The sequence below is a fragment of the Podarcis erhardii genome, assembly GCF_964252035.2.
Source record: "Podarcis erhardii genome assembly, chromosome: 10".
Lineage (NCBI taxonomy): Eukaryota > Metazoa > Chordata > Lepidosauria > Squamata > Lacertidae > Podarcis > Podarcis erhardii.
Genome location: NC_138500.1, coordinates 74,971,112 through 74,994,015, shown reverse-complemented (window position 1 = coordinate 74,994,015; position 22,904 = coordinate 74,971,112). Strand labels below are relative to the sequence as shown.

The following is a 22,904-nucleotide window of genomic DNA, read 5'->3' as shown; positions in this document are numbered from 1 at the left end:
CTGAGGTGTCCAGCAACTGGGATTCAGAAGCATTGCTGCCTCCCCCTGTGGAAGCAGAGCAGGGCTTCTAAAATGGCTGACAGCAATTGATAGACTTAGCCTCAGATTGTCAGTCTCACAATCTTGGTGGATCAGGCGGTGCTGTGGACATAGTGTATCTTGATTTCAGTAAGGCTTTTGATAATGTCCCCCATGATATTTTTGTATTTTTCTAGAAAATAGGTGCCAGAACTCACCATGAACTCCTCATTTGTTGTCTTGGCAATGGCAGTGGTGCCCACCTGAGAGGTGCCAGAACTGAGTTCCGGTGAGTTCCGGCTGGAAAAAAGCCCTGCTTGTGGGGAAGCTGGTAAAATGTGGGTTGAACAAGGTAACTGTTAGGTGGATTTGTAGCTGGTTGATGAACCAAACCCAAAGAGTGCTCATTAATGGTTCTTCATCATCCCGGAAAAAAGGGACAAGTGGGGTGCTGCATTGTTGTTCAACATTTTCATAAATGACTTGGATGAAGGAATTGAGGGGATGCTCATTAAATCGGCCAATGATACCAAACTGGGAGGGGTAGCTAATGCCACAGTAGGCAGAATTCAGAATTCAAAATAACCTTAACAGACTGGAGAACTGGGCCCAAGCTAACAAAATGAATTTCAATAGGGACAAATGTAAGGTTTGCACTTAAGACAGGTAGAACCAGATGCACAAATATAAGTTGGGGGGCACCTGGCTTAGTAGCAGTACATGTGAAAAGGATCTAGGTGGACCACAAGCTTAACACGAGTTAGTGTGGTGCAGCAGCAAAAAAAAGCTAATACTATTCTAGGTTGCACCAACAGAAGTCTAGTGTCCAGATCAAGGGAAGTAATATTACCACTGTATTCTGCCTTGGTCAGACTCCACCTGGAATACTACTGTGTCCAATTCTGGGACCACAATTTAAGAAGGATGTTGACATGCTGGAACACGTGCAGAGGAGGGTGACCACAATGATCCAGGGTCTGGAAATCAAGCCTTATGAGGAATGGCCAAAGGAGCTGGGTATGTTTAGCTGGGAAAAGAGGAGACTGAGAGGAAATATGATAGTCACCTTCAAGTATCTCAAGGGCTGTCCCATGGAAGAGGGAGGGTAGGACACGAACCCATGGCTTCAAGTTACAAGAAGGAAGACTCAGAGTAAACGTCAGGAAGAACTTTCTGACAGTAGGAGCTGTTGGACAGTGGAACCTCAGGAGGTTGTGGAGTCTCCTTCCTCGGAGGCATTTAAGCAGAGCTTGGATGGCCTTCTCTCTTGGATGCTTTAGTTGAGATTCCTGCATTGAGGGGTTGGAATAGATGACCCTTTGGGATCCCTTCCAACTCTACAATTCTATCATTCTATGAAGGGGCACTATGCACATTTACTATGGTCCCGTTTCTGCATGATCAGCTGCATGGATTTTTCTGCCTGTGTTGGATTACCACATCCAAAATCTTTAGCAAAAGACCACGACTGAATGTGATTGGGGTTTCACTTTGTGCTTAAGTGTAACATAAACTGCTAGTAATTTCGGTATTGTATCTAGCAGAAGCCTTGAAAGCAAAGTCACATAAATATGAGGTGAATATGTATAATGGCAATGAAAATAATAATTTAATAATCTAGATCTATACATATTTATAAGGGTGGGGGAAAGCTTTAGAGGGTTCACACCACACATTATCTCAGTAATTCACAATAGGACACGGTAAGATATTATTATTATCCTGAGATGGAGTCCCAGGTATGAAAGGGAGTTTGTATCAAAAATCAAATTTGTACCAGAGACTACAATACTCCCCCCTCCTCCTGGATTTCTTTGTCTTTGAGTAGCCACCGGATTGTTATTTGTGGTGCTAGAAAGCCTAACAGTTCAGACAGATAAGAGAAAAGGCCCTGTTATTAATTTGCACTGCAGGCAGAGCTAATGAGTGCAGTACAAGGCAGCCCATTCACAAACACCTTGGGAGACAGAAAATCTGATAGTTCCCACAGTATAGCCATGGCACTGAGTAAACTGCCCCTTCCCCCTCCCCAAGGCATGCTGGGGGGCTGCGTGACAAAGCAAGGAATCAGACTCAGAAGGGCCTCACCTCCTGCTGAGATTTACCTACAAAGCCATCTTTTCTCAGAAACCTCTTTGTGATGGACGTTGCAAACAACTTACCTGAGCAGCATCCATAAGTATCAATCAAATGGAAATGGGAAGGACTATGGGCCTTGACTTCATAAAACCACTGCTCTACAGCAAGGAGAAGTTTGAAGAGGCCCCCAAATGGATTTATTTAAATGGACAAAGACCTTTACCTGTAAGCGGCCATTTGGCTGTGAGTGTGGTGCCATTTGGAGAGGTTGGAAGAGATGTGTGGGCGCTTCCTCCCTGCATTAAAAACTAGGTCTGTGTTGTACCCAAGAGTCACTTCTTTTAAACGTCAGGGCCTAACTAGACAATACATAAATGCATGAACACATTTAATGTACCTTTTTTTAATTTAAAAAAGGGAAAACAGCCACAGGGGTACTGATCAGGATCACTATTGCTTCCACTGTTCTGTGCTGGTCGGATCACATCTGGAGTGCTCTCTTCAGTTTTGGGCAGCAGTTTTTTGGAAGGACATAAACTAATTGGAACACATCCAGAGGAGAAATATTTCTGGATGGTTTGGCATCTGGAGACCAAGGTGGCAGCTGTTTTATAGGCCGGATTCAATGGCATATCTGCAAATTCAAGCCGTGTAATTAAAGTGGATTTGGACTCTTCAGCAACCAACCCACCCCCTCCCCAGTTTGAACTTTCAACAGCAAGCAAAGTGATGGAAATGTGGACTGGAAAGGCTCGACACAACATCACATAAGCAAATAAATCAGCATGAACGCTCAATAAACTGGCCATCTGGAAGCGACCCAAGTCTGTTGAGGAACGGCTGAAAGAAGTGGGAATGTCAGCCTGAAGAAGAGACAGGAGAAGGTGGAGCAGGATATCAGTTTTTAAGCTGCCATGCAAAGATGGAGCAGAAGATACTCTCCACTTCTCCAGAGGGCAAGCATGGAAACAATGGGTGGAAATGGCAGAGAAACAGATTTTGACTAAACATTCAGAAAAACTGTGTAACGATATGAGCTGCTTGACAGTGAAAGAGACTGCCCCAGAAAGGGTAGACTCTCCTTCACCGGAGGCATGTTAGCAGAGGCTGACTGACCACCGGTCAGAGATGCTGCAGTTGCATCCTGCACTGCAGATCCTACCCTGAGCAGAGGGATGGACTAGATGAGCCCCAAGATCCCTCCCAAATTATGCCACTCTATGATTCCACCCCCTGAAGGTGCTGTTCCCTGCTCCCTTTTCTTTCATTGAAAATTTTAACACACAAACATTAGGAAACAACAGGTGCAGGCACAGGTTCAAGCACACAGCTTCCCATACAAAATCAGTGGAAACACCAATCCTCCCAAAGGCAATAATATACCTCAAAAACCAAGAGGGACTGCAGTAGCTCAGTCAGTAGAGCAGGAGATGCTTGATCTCAGGGTCATGGGATAAAAGATTCCTGCATTGCAGGGGGTTGGACTAGATGACCCTCGTGGTCCCTCCCAACTCTACATTTCTATGACTTTACCAAGAGGTACGTTCAATTCATGCCATAAAGAGCCACGTGATTGTTGTCAAATGATGACTACAGAATCATGCAAAACTTGGCGGGTGGTATGAATGGCTCGTCTCATGCTAGAAACAGAACTCCCATCTCAGCTCAAACAATATGCTTTTTGGTGGAGTGAGTTCACATGTCCGCCTAGCAGTTAAGCAGAAGGAAGAAATGAGACCCTGCACATGCCATGTGTGAAGCAGCCCTGGGTGTCTGCAGAAGACCTTTCTGCTTCTGCAGCTTCCCTTCCCCTCTGGGTATTTGTTTTGTCTCACAGCACAAAGCAGCTGTGCGCCCTTAGCCTAGGGTATTCCAGCTTCAAGCCAGGGAGCCTGGTCATCTGTCAAAACTTTGCACAATGTTCCGCACTTGGGACTGTTTTGTTTTATCCAAGTAACCAGCAACAACAGTCCAGTGGCTTTTTCCTTTTCCTTTTCAAACATCCATAAGGCCAAGAACTTGGACAGAAACCGTTTCATCAGCATTGCATGTAACCATTTTTGTTCTGGTGCATATGGCAAGGTTTCAAGAAACTCGCACGCCTCCCAGTAAACATCTGGGAACGACTGCCCAGTCCTCACACGCAACTCAGAGGCAAGGGTGCCCTCTTCTGATGGATGCCTTCAAAGGAATTCTAACAACTCACAACAGTGCTAAATCCCTCATTTAGCAACCATCTTGACATCCTACTTCAAACAAACAAAAGGGATTTATTCACACTCAGAAAACTGGAGATCTTGAAAGTATGGAGTCCAGACGTCTGCACTGCTGAGAGTACATACTCTTCCTGAACCAACAGAATCGTTTCTTACAGATTAGCTCATATGATCAAGAATATGACTGTCATCTGGCAATCCAAGGAGATGGTGTTTTCTCCTTACCTAGAAAACAATACTTCTCCAAATTAGAAGTGGTTTGTTACTATGATTGTTAGCTTAGGGAGAGGCAGCATCTCTCAGAGTTAACAGATGTCTGAGAGGCAGGTGTTTATAAATAATATAATATAATATAATATAATATAATATAATATAATATAATATAATATAATATAATATAATATAATATAATATAATATAATATAATAATTTATTATTTATACCCTGCCCATCAGGCTGGGTCTCCCCAACCACTCTGGGAGGCTCCCACAGGTAAAGGCAGGCAGGCAGATATATATATATAGGCAGAGAATCACAGATAGCCAAAGGAGGTACAAACTGGCAGTGTTTATTTTTAAAGAAAGGTTGAATTACAATGGCAGCGACATGAAGAAAAAGTGTCAAGGCCTTACCTTGTAAATACAGGACTTGGCATTCAAGAAAAACAACTCAATGGTAGCATTATCCTTTAGATAGGATATGCTTTCAATGTAGAACCTAGAAATGAAATGGAGAAGTCATATAAACACAGGAAAGAAATTGCAGCCACTGAATAAATAGGACCCTGTACAATTTTTTTATTATGTGAAAAAATGTGCTCAGAGGAGCCTTGGGGGCTGAGAGAGAGGAATTCTCCTTTTTCTGTTTTTGTTTTAGAGATTGTGTTATGACTCTTGGAAAGATTTGTGTGCCTCTTAAGACATGATCATTCAGAAATGCTGCATGTGTAAATCCCAGCCAATAGGAAAGGCATTAATGCTTGTTTTATTTCACAGGTTGATTTATAGCTCTATAAATATTTTCGGCTGGGATGGTTTTCTTTTTCCTCTGTCCTTGACAATTGTGCTGCTTTGCTTCTTAAGAAATGGTTTCATCCTAGCTTGGGAGTAACTGATTTTGAAATGGCCTTTTTTGCTGGGGGGGGCAATGAAGGGGAGAAGTGACCCCTGAATATAGATTTAAAGTGAAAACAGCTGGAAGTCTGTACCTGGAGTGCTGAATCTGCGGAATTCCACAACATCATGGGAATGCTGCACAGAAACAAATGCTGCTCACATGAACCTGTATGTCGTTCTGGGAAAGAGCTAGTGCAGTGAGGTGGCTGTGAGCCTTAGGTATGAAACAGCCATGTCAAAATCTCACCTCTGACCTAGGGAGGGGGAGCAATGTGGTTCAGGTTGCATTTTAATGCAAACCTATCTAATCTGCACCTCCTGAAACAAATACGTCAAACAAAACAGCTATCCTTCAAAAGTCACCTTTCTCTGAATTTTGTAATGCAGTTCTTCAACCAAAAAATGGGAACCAAAATGCATGTATTAGAGCATATAAATGAAAATAACATGGGAAAATGCATTTTATTAGAGAAAATGGCTTGCAAAAATGTATTCAACAAATTTCCACACAAAAATGTGTACATTAGAAGAAATGAATGCTAACATGATGGTGAATTTTCATGAGGGTTTTTTTAAAAAAAAAAAACTGCAAATTGAAGAAGAAATATGGTGAGCTGAACTTCCGACCAGAAAAACAAGAAACTGAAATGAACAGATCTGCCTGCCCATACTCTCCCATGAACTGGCTAGCTATCACCTGCATCTTGGGAATGTTCTATATCAGTGGCTCCCAATTAGGGGTCTAGGGACCCCTGGGGGTCCACGGAACTCACCCATGGGGTCTGTGGCCCCATCCCATGCCTCCCCCCAACTATTATTTTGTCATTTTTGCATGGTAATATCACAAATTTTATGGTCTGTTTTAGCACTGTGCGGTTTTTCAGTATATGTAGCAATATAGTGTTCCTCTCGTGAGGGAGAGCAGGGCAGCTGAATTCAAGGCATTGCCAATATTGCACGATGATCTCAGCCGGTAATGCTGCTGGTCTGAGCTGCCTTCCCTCACGTGGAGAGAGGACAGGGCAGCTGAACTTCAAGGCACCTGGCGCTACCTTCCCCTGGCACGGAGGCAGCGCAGCCTTTATCAGTCCGCAGGAAAGCAGCAGCCATAGAGAACGTGCTGCTACTGCTGGCTGCAGCCCCCATCCCCATCCCCTCCCACTCAAACCAGGCGGTGGAGGGGTTCTGCCTCCCCCCCTTCACCCACCCACCTGATCTCTGGGCGGTTCCTTCCCTCATCTCCACACCTGATCTCCAATTTCAAACATCATGATATATTGGAATATTGTGAGGATTAACTGCTGACTTATCACAATGTTGAAAACGAGATGTTGCTCAGCCCTAGTCTGTTTTCTGGTATACCTAAAATCCTTTGCTTATTAGGGGCTACCCCACATTTTGTTCAAAAAATTGCTTTGCAGATAACCACCATAGAGTTATCAACATTTTCAAAAGTAAGGGGGGGCGTGGCTCGACTTTTGAAAAATAGGGGGTCCTCAGTAATTAGCTAATTGGGAACCACTGATCTATATAGATGCTCTACAAAAATGTCAAGGATTGCCATGGTTGTGGCAAACAGTAGTTGATGGTGGCGATTCATTAAACTTTCTAGTCATTTGTTACACAAAAAGTCTCGAAGCAACTTACAACACATTTAAAACATAAGCGCAAGTGAAATATGTTATAATAGAAACACGTTTGAAATACCATATTTTTCTGTGTATTAGACAAGGTTTTTTGACTCAAAAATCATGTCAAAAAACTTGGCTCGTCCTATATATGGAAAGAGGTGGGGGGGGGGGCTGTGCCCCGCCATGCTGCTGCAGGAGGCGCCTGCGTTCTAGGGAGTGATTCCTGCAGTGGCGTGGAGGGGAAGCTGCCAGCCAGCTGGTTGGTGCCCGTGCTCTAGGGAGCTTTCCCGCCTGCAGCTCCCCCCCCCCAAAGGCTCAGCAACTTTGGGCCATCTTCCCTCATTTTCTTTAAATTTAGTCCCCCCAAATAGGGGGCATCTTATACACAGAAAAAATACGGCACTTGATATACAAGACAGTATAGGAGCCAACTCCTAGGGGCTGTGGTCCCTTCGCCCCCCCCCCCAAATATTTGAGGAGGCCAGGCCCCCCCTAAGTTGATGAACATTGCCATTCAAATGGTGTGCATGAGTGTGACTTGTGATCGATTATGCCGGATGCAGCTTACCTGTCCCCATATTTTATTCAAGTTGGCACCCCTGCAAGATGGTAAGGCACAAAAAGGACCCCACCTTGTCCCAACCCACAACTATGCCTTCATCTGATAGTTTTTGTAAATGCTCCCACACCACATCTAGCAGGTGTTATTTATTTTTTTGCTTTGACTTGTATTCCGCTTTTAAGCCAAGGTTTGTTAACAACAGAATCTAGTGCAAACCACCTGCAGATGGTCATTATTTTGCAGGAAGGATTCAAGTGCATACTGGGAAATTTATGTTTGCACCATTAAAGTGGATTAAAGGGCTGTGTTGTCCAAGCACAACAAATCCACTTTCAAAAGGAATTGGGGCAATGCTACACCATAGATTTAAAGCATATCCAACACACATTTAATGCACATAACTTCCTCTGAAGAATCATAGGAACCGTAGTTTGTTAAGGGTGTTGGGAACTGTAGCTTTGTGAAGTGAAAAAGACTGCCCAGGATTCTTTGCAGGAAGCCATATACTTTCAATAGGCATTAGATGTGTTTTCATACTTTTTGCAGTTTGGAAACAGATGAAGAAATGAGTTGAAAAGTGTGGGATGAATGAATTACTAACAGTATAAACTGTTATAAAGGTATAAACAGCCTTCAAGCAAATCAGGACAATTTTTTTATATAACCAACCCACCCTGCAAACAAAGGAAAAAAAATGCTCAATAAAGACCAATATGGTTTAACCTGCTGCATAAGCTTTGTGCAAGCAAATCAGGATGACTGCTCAATAAGTACGTCTGGAGGAGTTCATAGTAAAACAAAATATGGAAATAACAGAAAACTTGCAGTGATCTTTCTCAAAATACCTCCTAATCTTTCTCATGGATTCTTAGACATACTAGACCACTTATTCTTTTTACAGAGCTGCTTAGGGTCACCAGATCACAACCCAAACAAGTCTCCAACCCCCTTATAGGCATCGTGTTGCCAGCTTCTCCCACACTGTTCCCTCCTTGGTCCCAGCACCCATCCAGCCCCTTTCCCCACCTGCTAAAACAAAGAGAACTCTCCCTCTGCTAACCCACAGCAGGCAAGGTGACAGGGAAGAAGCCACAGCCCTGCTCCCAGCCTCCTCCGTGACTGCAGGACAGCAGTCAGGGAAGCAGAAGACTCCCTGAGCACAACGTGTGCCTTTTCTTCCGCATGAGAAGTAGGTTATTCACACACACACACACACACACACACACACACACACCCCTACCTGACAGAAACGAGAGCTCTGTTGCCAAGGGGACTGAGCACAAGTGATGAAGCGCTTAGGAGGCCATCCTACCAAGGAGCCTCAGGAAAGCCTTTCCTTGGCTCCCTCTTGCTTCGGTGTGGTGCAGATTATGCTGCTCTGCCTTCTAAGCCTATGGCAGTGCATGGTGACAAGCCCAGCAGCTCTCCCTGGACTTCAGAGCTGGATGTGAGAATTACATTAACAACGGCTGTGCATTTCAACCTCTCATTGGAATGTTTCAAATATGCTTCTTACAAACTAGATATCAGCTAAAAAAGAAAAGGAAGGAAGGAGTGCAGATTTGTCCAGTGAGTGGCACCTGACCCTGCTTACAGGTGTGAGCTGAAAAAAAGACGATGCTCCTGTGCGACACCAGAGGGCAGCATTGCATTTCTTAAACCTACAGTGGAAGCCTGGCTGATGCTCTGAGCAATTCATACAAGAGGCTCAGGTAAAAAAAGGAGGAAACTCGAAGAAGCACAGGGCTTTTTTTCAGCCAGAACTCAGTACTGGCACCTCTCAGGTAGGCGCCATTGCCATTCTAAGAGAACGAGGGAGGCATTCGTGGTGAGTTCTGGAACCTTTTTCCCTAGAAAAACACCACTAAACAAGCATATATCCTCCTGTATTGAAGAGCTCCACATGATATTTAGGACCTACAAAGAAAACCTCATTCTCCAAATATCTGCAGTGCACATTGTATGTTGGGAAGTTCTTCCAAAATGTGTGTCAATATTAAAACAACAGCAACAACCAAGGGAGAGAATTTTCTTCATTTAAAAGGGGCTGGAGCCTTCTAGAGGATCTTTGTGGAAAAGTCTTCTATTGTTTGCTTAGAAAACTGGAAGCTTCATTTATTCACTGTGAATTTATAGCTGGAGATGTAAGAACTTTAGAGATGTAGCAGTAGTACAATGGTTTTCTATTTTGCCTGGCGAGAGTTAATAGTTACCTAGGTATTAGCATAAATAGTATTTCCATAAGCTCAGTAATGTGACCCCTTTTCATGGAAGTGCTAACTTCTGTTAGTGAAATTTTATAGTATGGCAACTTTGTTTTCAGGAAAGGCATTGAAAACATGAATTTCAGCACCTCCCCAGTTTCAAATTTTCCATCCCCGCCACAGACATTCATTTTCACCATCTGCGCATGTCAGAAACTTACACTAAAAGCACTGGAAATACATCTGAACCTTGTTACGCTTGTTGGTGTAAGGTCTTCAGAGAAAGCATCTCTCAGTTCTGAGACCAGAAGCCTGCTCAACATAAGTCACTCAGTTAATCACTAACAGCTTTGGGTTTTTCATTGCATCCTGTGTTCTCTGCCACATCTATAGTCAAAGGTATTAGTCATGGCATTCAAGACTGTAAAGACTAAGGCAATCTATATTAATTTCCAAGCAGCCTAAACAGAACAGAAAGAGCTATTCCTTCAGTTGTGACACACGGAAAAAGTAATGGCTGAAACAGAAGGCAATTTCCTGACAACAGTATCCCTGCTGGCATTTTGACAGAGAAGTTGCCTTGCTAAATAAGATGGCCTTCACTGCGGAATTCCCAGTTCTCGCTTACACTCTCTTTGCCTGCATCTCCTTCCATCCCTAAATGATCGCTTCCCTAATCCCTTCCCTGGAATCCTCTTCCAGCTCTTCCTTCTGGGGCAAAGGTCTCAGCTCAGCCCAGGCTTGCACTGGACTACTTTGCCAGTGACTCTTCTGTGGATCCTGCCCACTACTAACACCCTGGAGGCAGGATCCCTTAAGCAATTCCTTCTTTGCAAATTCTGATATGAACTGCCCTGACCCTGCCTCCTCAGCTAACATGGAGATCAGAAGGCAGTTATCTTGGGTGTGTGTTTGTGTGTGTGTGTGTTGTACTTCCCTGAATTTTGCAGCATAGTCTGGAAGTTGAACGGACTTCTGGAATGGATTCTGTTCGACTTCCGATGTATGACTGTACCGTTTGTGCTGCCAAGATCATATATAAGACCAGTTCTTTTGATAATACATACACAAACATGCATTTTATTTAGAAATGTGTACTTTGAGAGGAAAAATGCATTTGAATATAGCTTTCCTTGTGATTTTTTTAAAAAACACATTTTTTATTGAAAAACATTTATAAACTACTGGAAAATATTTTAAAATCTGTAAGATTAATATGGAAATGGGACAGAACAGACTCAGGTGAGGAAGAGAACTTTAGAAATTGACTCAGGTGAGGAACAGCCTGATTTAGTTCTCCCTCCCTGGAGATGGCTTGAAAACTGGGCTATCCTAATTTGGGTTGCGGGACGCGGGTGGCGCTGTGGGTAAAATCTCAGCGCCTAGGACTTGCCGATCGCATGGTTGGTGGTTCGAATCCCCGCGGCAGGGTGAGCTCCCGTCGTTTGGTCCCAGCTCCTGCCCACCTAGCAGTTCGAAAGCATCCCTAAGTGCAAGTAGATAAATAGGTACCGCTTTACAGTGGGAAGGTAAACGGCATTTCCGTGTGCTGCGCTGGTGCTGGCTCGCCAGAGCAGCTTCGTCACGCTGGCCACGTGACCCGGAAGTGTCTCCGGACAGCACTGGCCCCCGGCCTCTTAAGTGAGATGAGCACGCAACCCCAGAGTCGGACACGACTGGCCCGTACGGGCAGGGGTACCTTTACCTTTTTAACTTGGGTTGCAGGAGCTGAACATAGAAGCCCCCACAATTGCTACGCCGCACTATCACAATAAAGATTGTGTACATTATATAGACAGCAGGCCCAGTGGATAAAACCTATCTGCCATTTCATTCACATATGCTGCTGCTGGACAAAATGCAAAGAGCTTGTGCTGGGGGGGGGGGGCGCTGAAAAAGAAAGAAAGAGTCAAACAGCCCCATTGCTGATCTGTTAAGTAGTCAGCTGGAAAGGAATAAGAAAAGCAACAGAAGCCTCCCCCTCTGAGAGCAGGACTCTATTGATTTTAACATCTAGTGTATCCGTCTTCAGAGGCCAAGGAGAGTGGGATCCCTCCAGGCTCCATCCCATTCTCATTTTATTCCAAAACACCAGCAATCAGAACTAATGATGGGCAATTTAGCTTTGGTATGCACATCTCTCGCCAGCTTGCATCTCGTCTTGTGTGTGTGTGTGATTTCCTATTCCAAAGCTGAACACAACCCTACTAAAGGGAGAGGGGGATTTTCACTCCCAAGCAGGTGCGCAGCCTGGGAGTCATTTTGGACTCACAGCTGTCCATGGAAATGAATGTTAATTCTGTGTCTAGGGCGGCTGTCTACCAGCTCCACCTGCCTGCTCACTGTCTTGCCAGAGTGGTGCATGCTCTGGTTATCTCCCGCTTGGACTACTGCAGTGTGCTCTATGTGGGGCTACCTTTGAAGGTGACTCAGAAACTACAAGTAATCCAGAATGCGACAGCTAGACTGGTGACTGGGAGTGGCTGCCGGGACCATATAACACTGGTCCTGAAAGGCCTCCCTTGGCTCCCAGACGTTTCCAAGCACAATTCAAAGTGTTGGTGCTGACCTTTAAAGCCCTAAACGGCCTCAGCCCAGGATACCTGAAGGAGCGTCTCCACCCCCATTGTTCAGCCCGGACTCTGAGGTCCAGCGCCAAGGGCCTTCTGGCAGTTCCCTCCCTGCAGGAAGTGAAGCTACAGGGAAGCAGGCAGAGGGCCTTCTTGGTGGTGGCGCCCGCCCTGTGGAACACCCTCCCATCAGATGTCAAGGAAATAAAGAACTATCTGACTTATAGAAGACATCTGAGGGCAGCCCTGTTTAGGGAAGTTTTTAATGTTTTATGTTTTACTGTGTTTGGTGTTTTAATTTGCTAGAAGCCTCCAAGAATGTGTGGGACAACCCAGTCAGATGAACAGTACAGTAATAATAATAGTAATAGTAATAGTAATAATAATAGCTTTCCCCAGGGAATTTTACTGCTGAATCGGAGAAAACAGCAATCTGTGGAAAAACCTGATTGCCATTTGCTCCAATTCAGTGATAAAACACGCAGAGAAAGTGCTGGGACAAAAAACCAAACCTGCTTGGACATGGCATTTTAAAGCCCAGGCCTGTGCCTAGAAAGTCAGTGCGAAAGGAAGTCTGGATGAGTCCTAAGATGAGAAAAAAGTCTCCTGTATTCGAGCTACATGATAATAGGGCCTAGGTCCCTATGCTCCTCCCACACCCCGCCATTCCTGTTTCTGGAGATACCTGCGTATCTTCTGGAGATAGCAGCGTACCTAGCATACCTAGCTATAGTGCCTAGTTGCAGAAGTGAGGGCTGGAAATGCAGACAGAACTTCCTTATCTGAATTACGCCGGCTAAATATTTGCTTTGGACTCTGAGCTTTGTTGTCATTATTTGTAATAGGTGTGGAACCATTTCGTTACACTGCAGTCCATGTTACCCAGAAGCGTTCTCACTTGGTCCGCTGAAGGTTTTAATGATTCCCTCCTCCCGGACTTCTATGTGCAACTTTTGTCGGTGATTACCAGATCAAGTGGGACGCGGGTGGGGCTGTGGGTAAAACCTCAGTGCCTAGGACTTGCCGATCGTATGGTCGGCGGTTCGAATCCCCGCGGCGGGGTGAGCTCCCGTCGTTCGGTCCCAGCTCCTGCCCACCTAGCAGTTCGAAAGCACCACTAAGTGCAAGTAGATAAATAGGGACCGCTTTATAGCGGGAAGGTAAACGGCGTTTCCGTGTGCTGCGCTGGTGCTGGCTTGCCAGATGCAGCTTCATCACGCTGGCCACGTGACCCGGAAGTGTCTCCGGACAGCGCTGGCCCCCGGCCTCTTAAGTGAGATGGGCGCACAACCCTAGAGTCGGACACGACTGGACCCTAGAGTCGGACACGACTGGCCCGTACGGGCAGGGGTACCTTTACCTTTTTACCAGATCAAGTATAGAGGCTGTTTCTAACAAAGAGGTTTCTTTCACAATATAAGAAGTCTCTGAAAGCTTATTTCAGAACTTTCAGCAATGTGAACAGAGCAATTTATTTTGGTTATAGTGAGAGTGAATCATCGCCCTTTTTAACTGAGTAGCTGCATGGGAATATTCCAAGGAAAGCTGGACTTGCTGCATCAAGGAACATTTGGCTTAGATAAATGAGCAAGACATATTGCAAGTTACTGTTGGCATCTGTCTGCCTCGAGAGACAATGGAGTGCACCTCCAGGGGTAAAGTATTAGTGGAAATAAAATTACAATGGTTTTTTGAAAAAGATACAGCATATATTGTCTCTGTATTTGGAGACGGGCTGCAGCCAGTGGAAGAGCACATGGAAGAAGCCTCCGGTTCACAGTCTGTACCATCTCCAGGTAGAACTGGAAATGATTTCAGTCAGAAACCCAGGAGAGCTGCTACCATTCTGTATAACTAACTGAGTTAGGTAGCCTGATGGTCTGACACCTGCCTTTCCATCTCACAGTGATGTGAGGCAGCTAGCATAACTAAAAAACACACCCTATAATATAATGAATGGAAAACAAAAATATAGTCAGAATAGCAGCAAAATTACAAAAAAAACAACAACCCTACAAAACAATTCATGGTGGCAGGGGGTGTGAAGTCAAGAAAATCACACAAAAAGTCATCAAAAGTCATAGAACAGAAATGGAGAAAAAATGGATTTCCTGGGTCAGGGAGCTTCAAATCTTAAGCACTGTAACAAGGGGGGGGGGAGGCCCTTTCTTCTTGTACTAGTCAATTTTACATCAGACTGTACAACTGTACAAAAAAAGGCCTCACTGAACGTATTGGACAAGTAAACTTTTTAGGCTTCAAAAGGTAATGACTGGCTCTCTGAGGCCAGAAGCAAACAGGTACGCAGTGTCTTTGGTAGGAAAAAGGAGACAGGCTCCATTAAGAGTTGTGCAGCTGCTCTTGGAACTGGCTGAAGTACAGTATCTAGTTCCATGGTTATGGTGGTTCAACACCAATGCCCAGAAAACCAATCTCCAAATAATGAATTGGAGACTGAAGATGCAGCAGGTATCCCCATCGCATCCACCTTCTCCTGCCCCGTTTTCTGCTCCCAGGATTCCCCTCTCCTTTCTGTGTTATGTGACAACTACTGTTTCCTGTGACACCCCAGCTGGGCAAACTGTGATTTGCTTCCAGCCCATTCTTCAAATCAGTGGTTTAAAGTCGGTCTGGCAAACCAGTTCCAAGGAAATTCTGTTTGCAGTTCCCTTTAGGTCTCATGGCAACGTATGGCTGAAGGAAACCCAGAAAGAAAGATGGAATCTGCCCATAATAGGGGGAGGAGGGAGTGTGTAAGCCTGCAGCACTTAAATAATGTTCAGGCATCTGTAAGAATGTGTGAAGGGTTAGACAAGGGACGGAAACAGGGTCCCCAGCTGCAGTAGCTGCCCCTCAGATTTCCATGCAATAGGTGCAAAGGTCTGATTGGACAGTCTCAGAAAAACTCCCCCCAAGCAGAATAACCTTGGTTTAGCAGGGTTTCCAATCAGAGGGACAATGTCTAGGCACATGCCATCAAGCATACTATAAAAACACATTCAACCTTTGCCAATATCACGGGACAAACTAATGAGAAGCTGGCATGTCTGAGGAGATACGGGGGGCATGACTTGTGCGTGCACCCTTGCCTGCCATAGCTTCATGTATTCACACAAACACAGTCTACATATGTCTTCTTGCACTGAAATTTTCCATCACTAACTTTCTTTTGTCGTGTCACCCACAGGTCTTTTCCCGGTTCTCTCAACATAACTGCTGGTTCCCTTTTTCATTTTTTACTCCCAACATCATGGCTTCTTCCTGCGCTGAGTTAATCCTTCACCCTCTCATTTTAAATGCTTCCCCAAAGCTCAACACTGCAAATAACACTTACTTTATCACAGCGTCTTTCCTTCCTGCTTCCCTAATATGTTATTCTCCTTGTTTGGGTTAGACTGAAAAAATTGTTTGGGTTTGAGGCTTATGTATGTCCATAAAGATACATGTCTCTGATGGTCAGTATACAAAAAACGACATTTTCATAATTAAACACCATTCAGCCTTCAACTCCTAATTCGTATCTGCTTTTCTAAAGTTCATAACTGCCTGTGCATCTCTCTGCGGTATAACAGAAGAATGACTATGCAGTTATGAACTGTGGAAGGAGAGATATAAATTAGGAGTTTAGGCATTTCCACATATGATATGTGCACAAACATATATTCTCATTTAACTATCTATGTCTTCCCTCTAAGAATCCTGGCAATCATAGCTTTCACACACATTACTTCAACCATCCTTACTGATATTAAAAGATTATAAATATTATACAAATAAATACTACAAATATACAACTCATTATATTTATTTTTCATATTTATACTCCACCTCTCTGCTCTAAGTGAAAATACCCAAATCAGGTATATAAGCCGGTAAGATAAACCAGAATCATTGCCCATCAAAGAGGAGGATGTACAGTGAAGGGAATGTCAGCTTGTCTAAAGCCATCTAAAGCGTTTGAGGTGAGATCTGAACATGAACCTCAGCACCATCTGTGCCACCCTTCCTCCCAGGGCGGTTCACAACACAGTAAAATGCAACCACCACAAACATCCACAACTATGGATCTAAAAACCAAAGGACATAATGCAGCAGACAATGATACTAAAACTGTTGGGCTATGGAATCCATTTATGTCCCCAAAGCCAGCACAAACCAATACATCTTCAGTTGATGCCTAAAAGTGGTCAATGTGGAGACAAATATACCGTATTTTTTGCACCATAACACTCACTTTTTTCCTCCTAGAAAGTAAGGGGAAATGTCTATGCGTGTTATGGAGCGAATGCCTACGGATGGCGGGGGGGGGGGGATCTGCTGCAGTCGTGAGCAGAGGATCCATGGTTCCCCTTCCTTCCTTCCTTCCTTCCTTCCTTCCTTCCTTCCTTCCTTCCTTCCTCTGTGGCTCGCTTTGAAACAGCAAAGCAGGAGAAGAACCGCTGAGTGGGGAGGAGAGAGGGACATAGAGCCTGCTTCTTTAAAGGAGCAAAGTGGGAGAGGAGAGGAGCCGCTTACACGAGTGTAAGTGGCTCCTGTCCGGTTGGCTCCTTTAAAGCAAGCAGGCTCTCTTTCCCTCTCTCCTCCCTAACGGTCAGGGGTCCCTTTACACTTTACCTTACCCTTTCTAAACAACACCAACTCTGAACTTACTACAAAAACAAAAATGCAAAAACATGCTGTGGTACATTCTGAGAGATGCCAAAACATATACTCACCTGACGCAAAAGTACAAAACAACCGGTCCTGACTTTTTGGGGAAGTCGTGTTCCAGCACCCTGCGGTCCAGCTGAAGCCAGTTCAGGTGGCCCCTGATGAAGGTAAGAGACAAAGGGATGGAAGTGAAACAAGAGGTTTCTTCCTCCTACCTATTTTGACTGAGACTGTAGATATAATAATGCAGCTGAGAAAGTGGCTTCTCTCACCTACTGTATTTGAGGAATCCATGCAACATTGCTGTGGGGATGGTAGGGCTGTCACTTCAGGCTTAAATGTTTAACATGTGAAGCTCACCTGGTCAGAGTGAGGACTGGAGATGTACAATGCAAAGAGGCAGAACCAAAGAGATAAGTGCTTTTGGCCTTTATTGCAGCCTTGCCACCCTTGGCATGACTATAGAATGGAAAGTCTGTCAGGCTTTCCATTAAAAGTTGCTACTGCTAGGAGTTTATACAAGGTCTGTACTATTTCACTGCAGGCTAAAACACAGCCAAACAATGTCTCAGATATTTTATTTGCCACCCAGTATGTCTGAAACGGCCTTGCAAATAGAGCCTGCCAAGTTGCCTTTCAAGAGCTTTCAAAAACACAGCTGCTTCTCTCTCTCTCTCTCTCTCTCTCTCTCTCTCTCTCTCTCTCTCTCACACACACACACACACACACACACACACACACACGTTACTGGTACTTCATGCTGCTCTCAGTTTGCTTTACACCATTTTCCCTTGTAAAGACTCATGGGTTCTGCACACCCAGTTCCAACCTGAGGCATCTTGTGGGGATCACAGAAGTTGGGGAGTCTCAGAGGGTGGTGGCTTTTGGTCTCCTTACAGAGGCATCTTTGCATTGAGCCTTCCCACCGTCTTTTCTGTTCACAGAGCGTCCCAATAACTAGCAAAAGCTGCTGACCAAAGAGCATCGTGGGAGAAAAGCAGCAAGTGAGAATGCCACATACAACAATGCCTCTCTCTCACCACTGACTCCAACCCAATTTGCTCTCTTGCATTTATACCTCATGGCATTTACTGGGTGGAATGCAGAATTCCTCTGCATATTTTCTGTATTGCAAATGAAGGACAATTAACTCTTTCTAGTCCATGGATCATGGGGAGCCTTCTCATTGCGAAGCTATTAACAACACGCAATCATGGAAACAAAGAAGTTCTGGTGGGGAGATCCCATCAGTGCAATGGATACGTTTGGGACAGCTCTTTTGGCCAAGCGGCAGGGAAGAGTATGGCTGTGCCCCCACCAGGCTTGGTTGCAACCCTCGCTCTTGGGTTTCTGAGTTGAGAGGTTTTTGTTGTCACCTCTGTCTGCCATCATGAAACATTCTTTTAGATATTAGTACATTTTAACTCTCCTGCAGCATATACAGTATGCATTTTCTTTTCTTATGATTATGGAGTAGTTCTTTTAATTTCTGAGGCAGACTTAACTTCAAAAACACCACCAACATATTCACAAGTACCTCCTGCAGAAGTGGAGCGCACAGGAACATGGCCAATTTGTTCTTACTTATCTGGGCACATCTGTGGCACAGACACACTCTTACTTTAACAGAAAGTGGAATATTAAACATTATCCTTATGCAACCCCAACTTACCGCAAATAAATATGGTAGTTTATATGTGTTTTACTGTGCAGCTCTATGTATAATTGTAAAGATTATTTCACTTTGAAAGGTGTTGTTAATATTGCCAGTACAGAAAAGGAGAGTGACATGCTCCTTGCCAAATGTTAAAAAATGGCAACATTTGCCTTAATTACAAGATCACCAATGGTTGTGATCTAGTCCTGAAAGTCCACTGATAGCATAGTGTACGATAACTTTGAACCAGGATAACACCCATGTATACCAGGAACTCTCTGAAGACCACTGAGAAGGAGAATGGCTCTATGAAGAGCAGCCCAGGCCTCTGAGAGAGAAGCCTCACTGAGGTCCCATGCAGCCCCTCCAAGGTTATTTGTTTTCCTTGAGACGCTCACTGCAGAAGCCACAGAATACAGAGGATGCTCAATGGTGCCACACAATAGACAACATCCTTTCTTTAGATGGTGATGAGGGGTGGAGGCCCTGCTACCTCAGCTCTGGGGAGCATGTGGACCCCCAAATGTTGTTGTGCTCCAACTCCTCTCAGCCCTAGCCAGCCCAGCATGGTCAATAGTGAAAGATGAGAGAGAACTTTGGGGAGGCTACACGTTCCTCATCCCTGCGCTACTGACTGTCTCTGTTTCCAGTGCCAGGTGGCCGGCTGCTGCAACTCATTCCCAGCAGGCTCTGCATAATGACCTGGCAAGCCGGGACAAAGCATGATACAGTGGTGCCCCGCAAGACGAATGCCTCGCAAGACAAAAAACTCGCTAGACGAAAGAGTTTTCCGTCTTTTGAGGTGCTTCGCAAGACGAATTTCCCTATGGGCTTGCTTTGCAAGACGAAACAGCTTGGGAGTTCTTGCGAGTTTTTCCCCTCCCCCCCCCTTTTTCTAAGCCGCTAAGCCACTAATAGCCGCTAAGCCGCTAATAGCTGTGCTTCGCAAGACGAAAAAACCGCAAGACGAAGAGACTCGCGGAATGGATTAATTTCGTCTTGCGAGGCACCACTGTACTACACAACCTAAATTTGCAGAGGAGCAGAATTTCCCTCCCCCACAACCTGCTGCATACTTCTTTTGGATATAGCCTGACCCTAAAGTTAATACTGTGAAATGTTTCTAAGATCTTTCAAACATGAAGATTCTTCTTTTCACTTTCATAGCATGGCAATCTCATTCTGGTCACGCAGTATGAAGTAATGACCCGATATCACCAAAAGGAGCTATTAAGTCACCAACACAAAGGTTGTTCCCATTGATTTTCCATTCAGGTTGTCATGAGGCAGCGCAACTAATGAATGGAAATCCCCAGTACAAATCATTTCTAAATAAATTACACCTGTAAAGATTTTCCTCTGGAGTCAAAGAATTACTTTCATACGACATAGTTTAGGGCTGCTCTCACAAGCCTCCCCCTTTGTTTAAACACTCAACCTATACCAGTAAAAGTGGGTTTTTTCCAGGTTCTCAATGGGTTCAGATTTGTTTTTTAAATAAAAACTAGTTGGTGGACCCAATGTTATTTTTCTAGAGAACGAGGTGCCAGAACTCACCATGAATGCCTCTCTTGTCCTTTATAACAGCAATGGCGCCCACCTGAGAGGTGCCGGAACTGAGTTCTGGCAAGTCCCAGCTGAAAAAAAGGCCTGGGTGGACTGTTGATTTGTATTTTAATTAAAAATACCACAGTATTTTGACAGAGAGGTCCTTGGAGCATTTTTCATTGACAGCAATTTTGCTTGTGGAGGTAGCCTTTTCTGGAGAGCTGCACTCCTTCTGAGGGAGCAGGGATGCTCCGAGGGGTGCACCTAGAAACATCTTTTGCCCACAGAGATCCAAGTGGCCTCCACAGCAAAGGCCACATCACCAGCTGGACAGATGTGACTTGTCTACTGTGAGTCATGTGTTGGTAACCTCATGTTTATCTTAATGCAAAGCTTTCTATACAGCTGGCCCAGAGGCTTAAGCTAGTGCAGAATGACTTAGGTCTGCTTGTGAATGATGCCCCTTATCCAACACATATCCTGCCAGGGCAACCAGTCCTAAGGAATTGGCACTTGGACGTGGGTGGCACTGTGGGTTAAACCACAGAGCCTAGGACTTGCCAATCAGAAGGTCGGCGGTTCAAATCCCTGTGACGGGGTGAGCTCCCGTTGCTCGGTCCCTGCTCCTGCCAACCTAGCAGTTTGAAAGCATGTCAAAGTGCAAGTAGATGAATAGGAACCGCTTTGGTGGGAAGGTAAACGGCGTTTCCGTGTGCTGCTCTGGTTCGCCTGAAGCGGCTTTGTCATGCTGGCCACATGACCTGGAAGCTGTACGCCGGCTCCCTTGGCCAATGAAGCGAGATGAGTGCCACAACCCCAGAGTCAGTCACGACTGAACCTAATGGTCAGGGGTCCCTTTACCTTTTTACCTATTAATCATTGGGTCCGTTTTAAGGCCTTGCTACTTACGGAAGCTGCCCAGAGTGGCTGGGGCAACCCAGTCACATGGCAGCAAATGATAGATAGCTAGATATAGATGATAGATAGATAGATAGATAGATAGATGATAGATAGATAGATAGATAGATAGATAGATAGATAGATAGATGATAGATAGATGATAGATAGATAGATGGTAGTATTAAACTCTGGACCATGTGACTTGAAAGACCATCTTCCCCTCCACTGCCTGGTAAAGACATTAAGATGAACAAATGGAACCCAAAACAAAAAAAATTCCTTCTAGTAGCACCTTAAAGACCAACTAAGTCAGTTCTTGGTATGAGCTTTCGTGTGCATGCACACTTCTTCAGATACACAGATGGAACCCAGTTACTCTTGCTGCAACCTGAGGATTATTGACTTATGATAACATGCAGATGGGCCTTTTCACTGATAGCACCACTGTGGTCCAATGCTCTCCCTGATAAAATATGAGAGGCCCTATCACGATTGGAATTCCTGCAGGGTTTTTAAGAGGCATCTATTTACGTAGGTATTCCTTTGATCTTTTAACCTCAACCTGAACACCCCTAGTTTAATTGTTTTAGTTGCTGTTATAACTGTTTTCATTTTGGGGTTGTTTTAATGAGCTTGTTCATTGTGTATTTTAATTACATTTGTTTACATTTTTGTAATTGGTTTTCTGCTTATAAACCACTTAGAAGCCAATTTGACCACTTCCCAGCCCACAGCTCCTAAGAGAGTTTCTCCATACAAAACATATATGTAAAGTTCTTTCTTCATGCCACAGTGCAATCAATGCCAGCAATGCTGGAGCTGTTCTTGGTGGACTTTACCTGAGAAGACTGTGATATTTTACCATGGAGATAAATTGGTTAAACATTTTGAAGATACTAATTGAATATTGATTATTTTCCAGCATCTCCTGGGCTCCTTTTGTTCTAGTCACTGCATGATAAATGGTTAACTAGATCAGACTCTGTCCTCTTAAGAACCTTACATTCTAAAGCTAGTTACAGTTCCATGTAAAAAACAGATGGAAACAGGAAGCAGATTTCCATTTTTCTTGACGCAGCAATTTGTATTTCAGTTTCACCTGGCAGTCCATTGGGTGCACATGATTACAACTTCTACAATTTCATCATTTATCCACATGCTTGCAGTAAAATTTAAATGAACACAGGACTTCAATAAATTGTGTCAGGTTTCTATACCTCATGGTTGCAGGGACACTTTGAACAGTGTCTATAGAAATCAGAAATCAGACTTGCTGTAAGATAGCAAGGGGCTGATCAGGGACCAACAACAAGGTTGGCAGGTGATGGAGCTTCAGGTGATGGAGCTGCTCTTGTCCTAGTAGGTGGGGCTACCTGCCCTTCTCTCCATATTATTATTATTTATTGAATTTACATACCACCCTATACACGGGGGTCACAGGGGAGTTCACAGAATAAAATCAAAATATAAAACCACAAAATACCTAATACAAATAAAAACAACAACCCAATAGCGCCCCCCAAAAAACCAGATTTTAGAAGGGCATAGGATATAAATCGGATCAACCAAAAGCCTGGTTAAAAAGGAATGTTTTTGCCTGGAACCTAAAGGTGTATGATGAAGGCACCAGGCAAACTTCCCTGGGAACAGCATTTCACAGACAGGGAGCCACTGCAGAGAAGGTCTGTTCTCATGTTGTTACCCTCCACACCTCGCAAGGAAGAGGCACACAGAGGAGGGTCTCAGAGGGTGAT

At 44.4% G+C, this 22,904-nt stretch overlaps 1 protein-coding gene across 8 annotated transcripts in view; it reads right to left on the bottom strand.

Annotated features, from left to right (window-relative positions):
- Positions 1-22,904, bottom strand: part of FRMD4A (FERM domain containing 4A) — a 434,031-nt gene that overhangs the window by 94,578 nt on the left and 316,549 nt on the right. For all 8 annotated transcript variants that reach the window (XM_081879084.1, XM_081879085.1, XM_081879086.1 and 5 more), the window contains 2 exons: positions 17,111-17,203; positions 4,946-5,030 (listed from right to left, as the gene is read on the bottom strand). In XM_081879084.1, the coding sequence (XP_081735210.1) occupies positions 4,946-5,030; positions 17,111-17,203 (178 nt within the window). The remainder of the gene's footprint in view (positions 1-4,945; positions 5,031-17,110; positions 17,204-22,904) is intronic.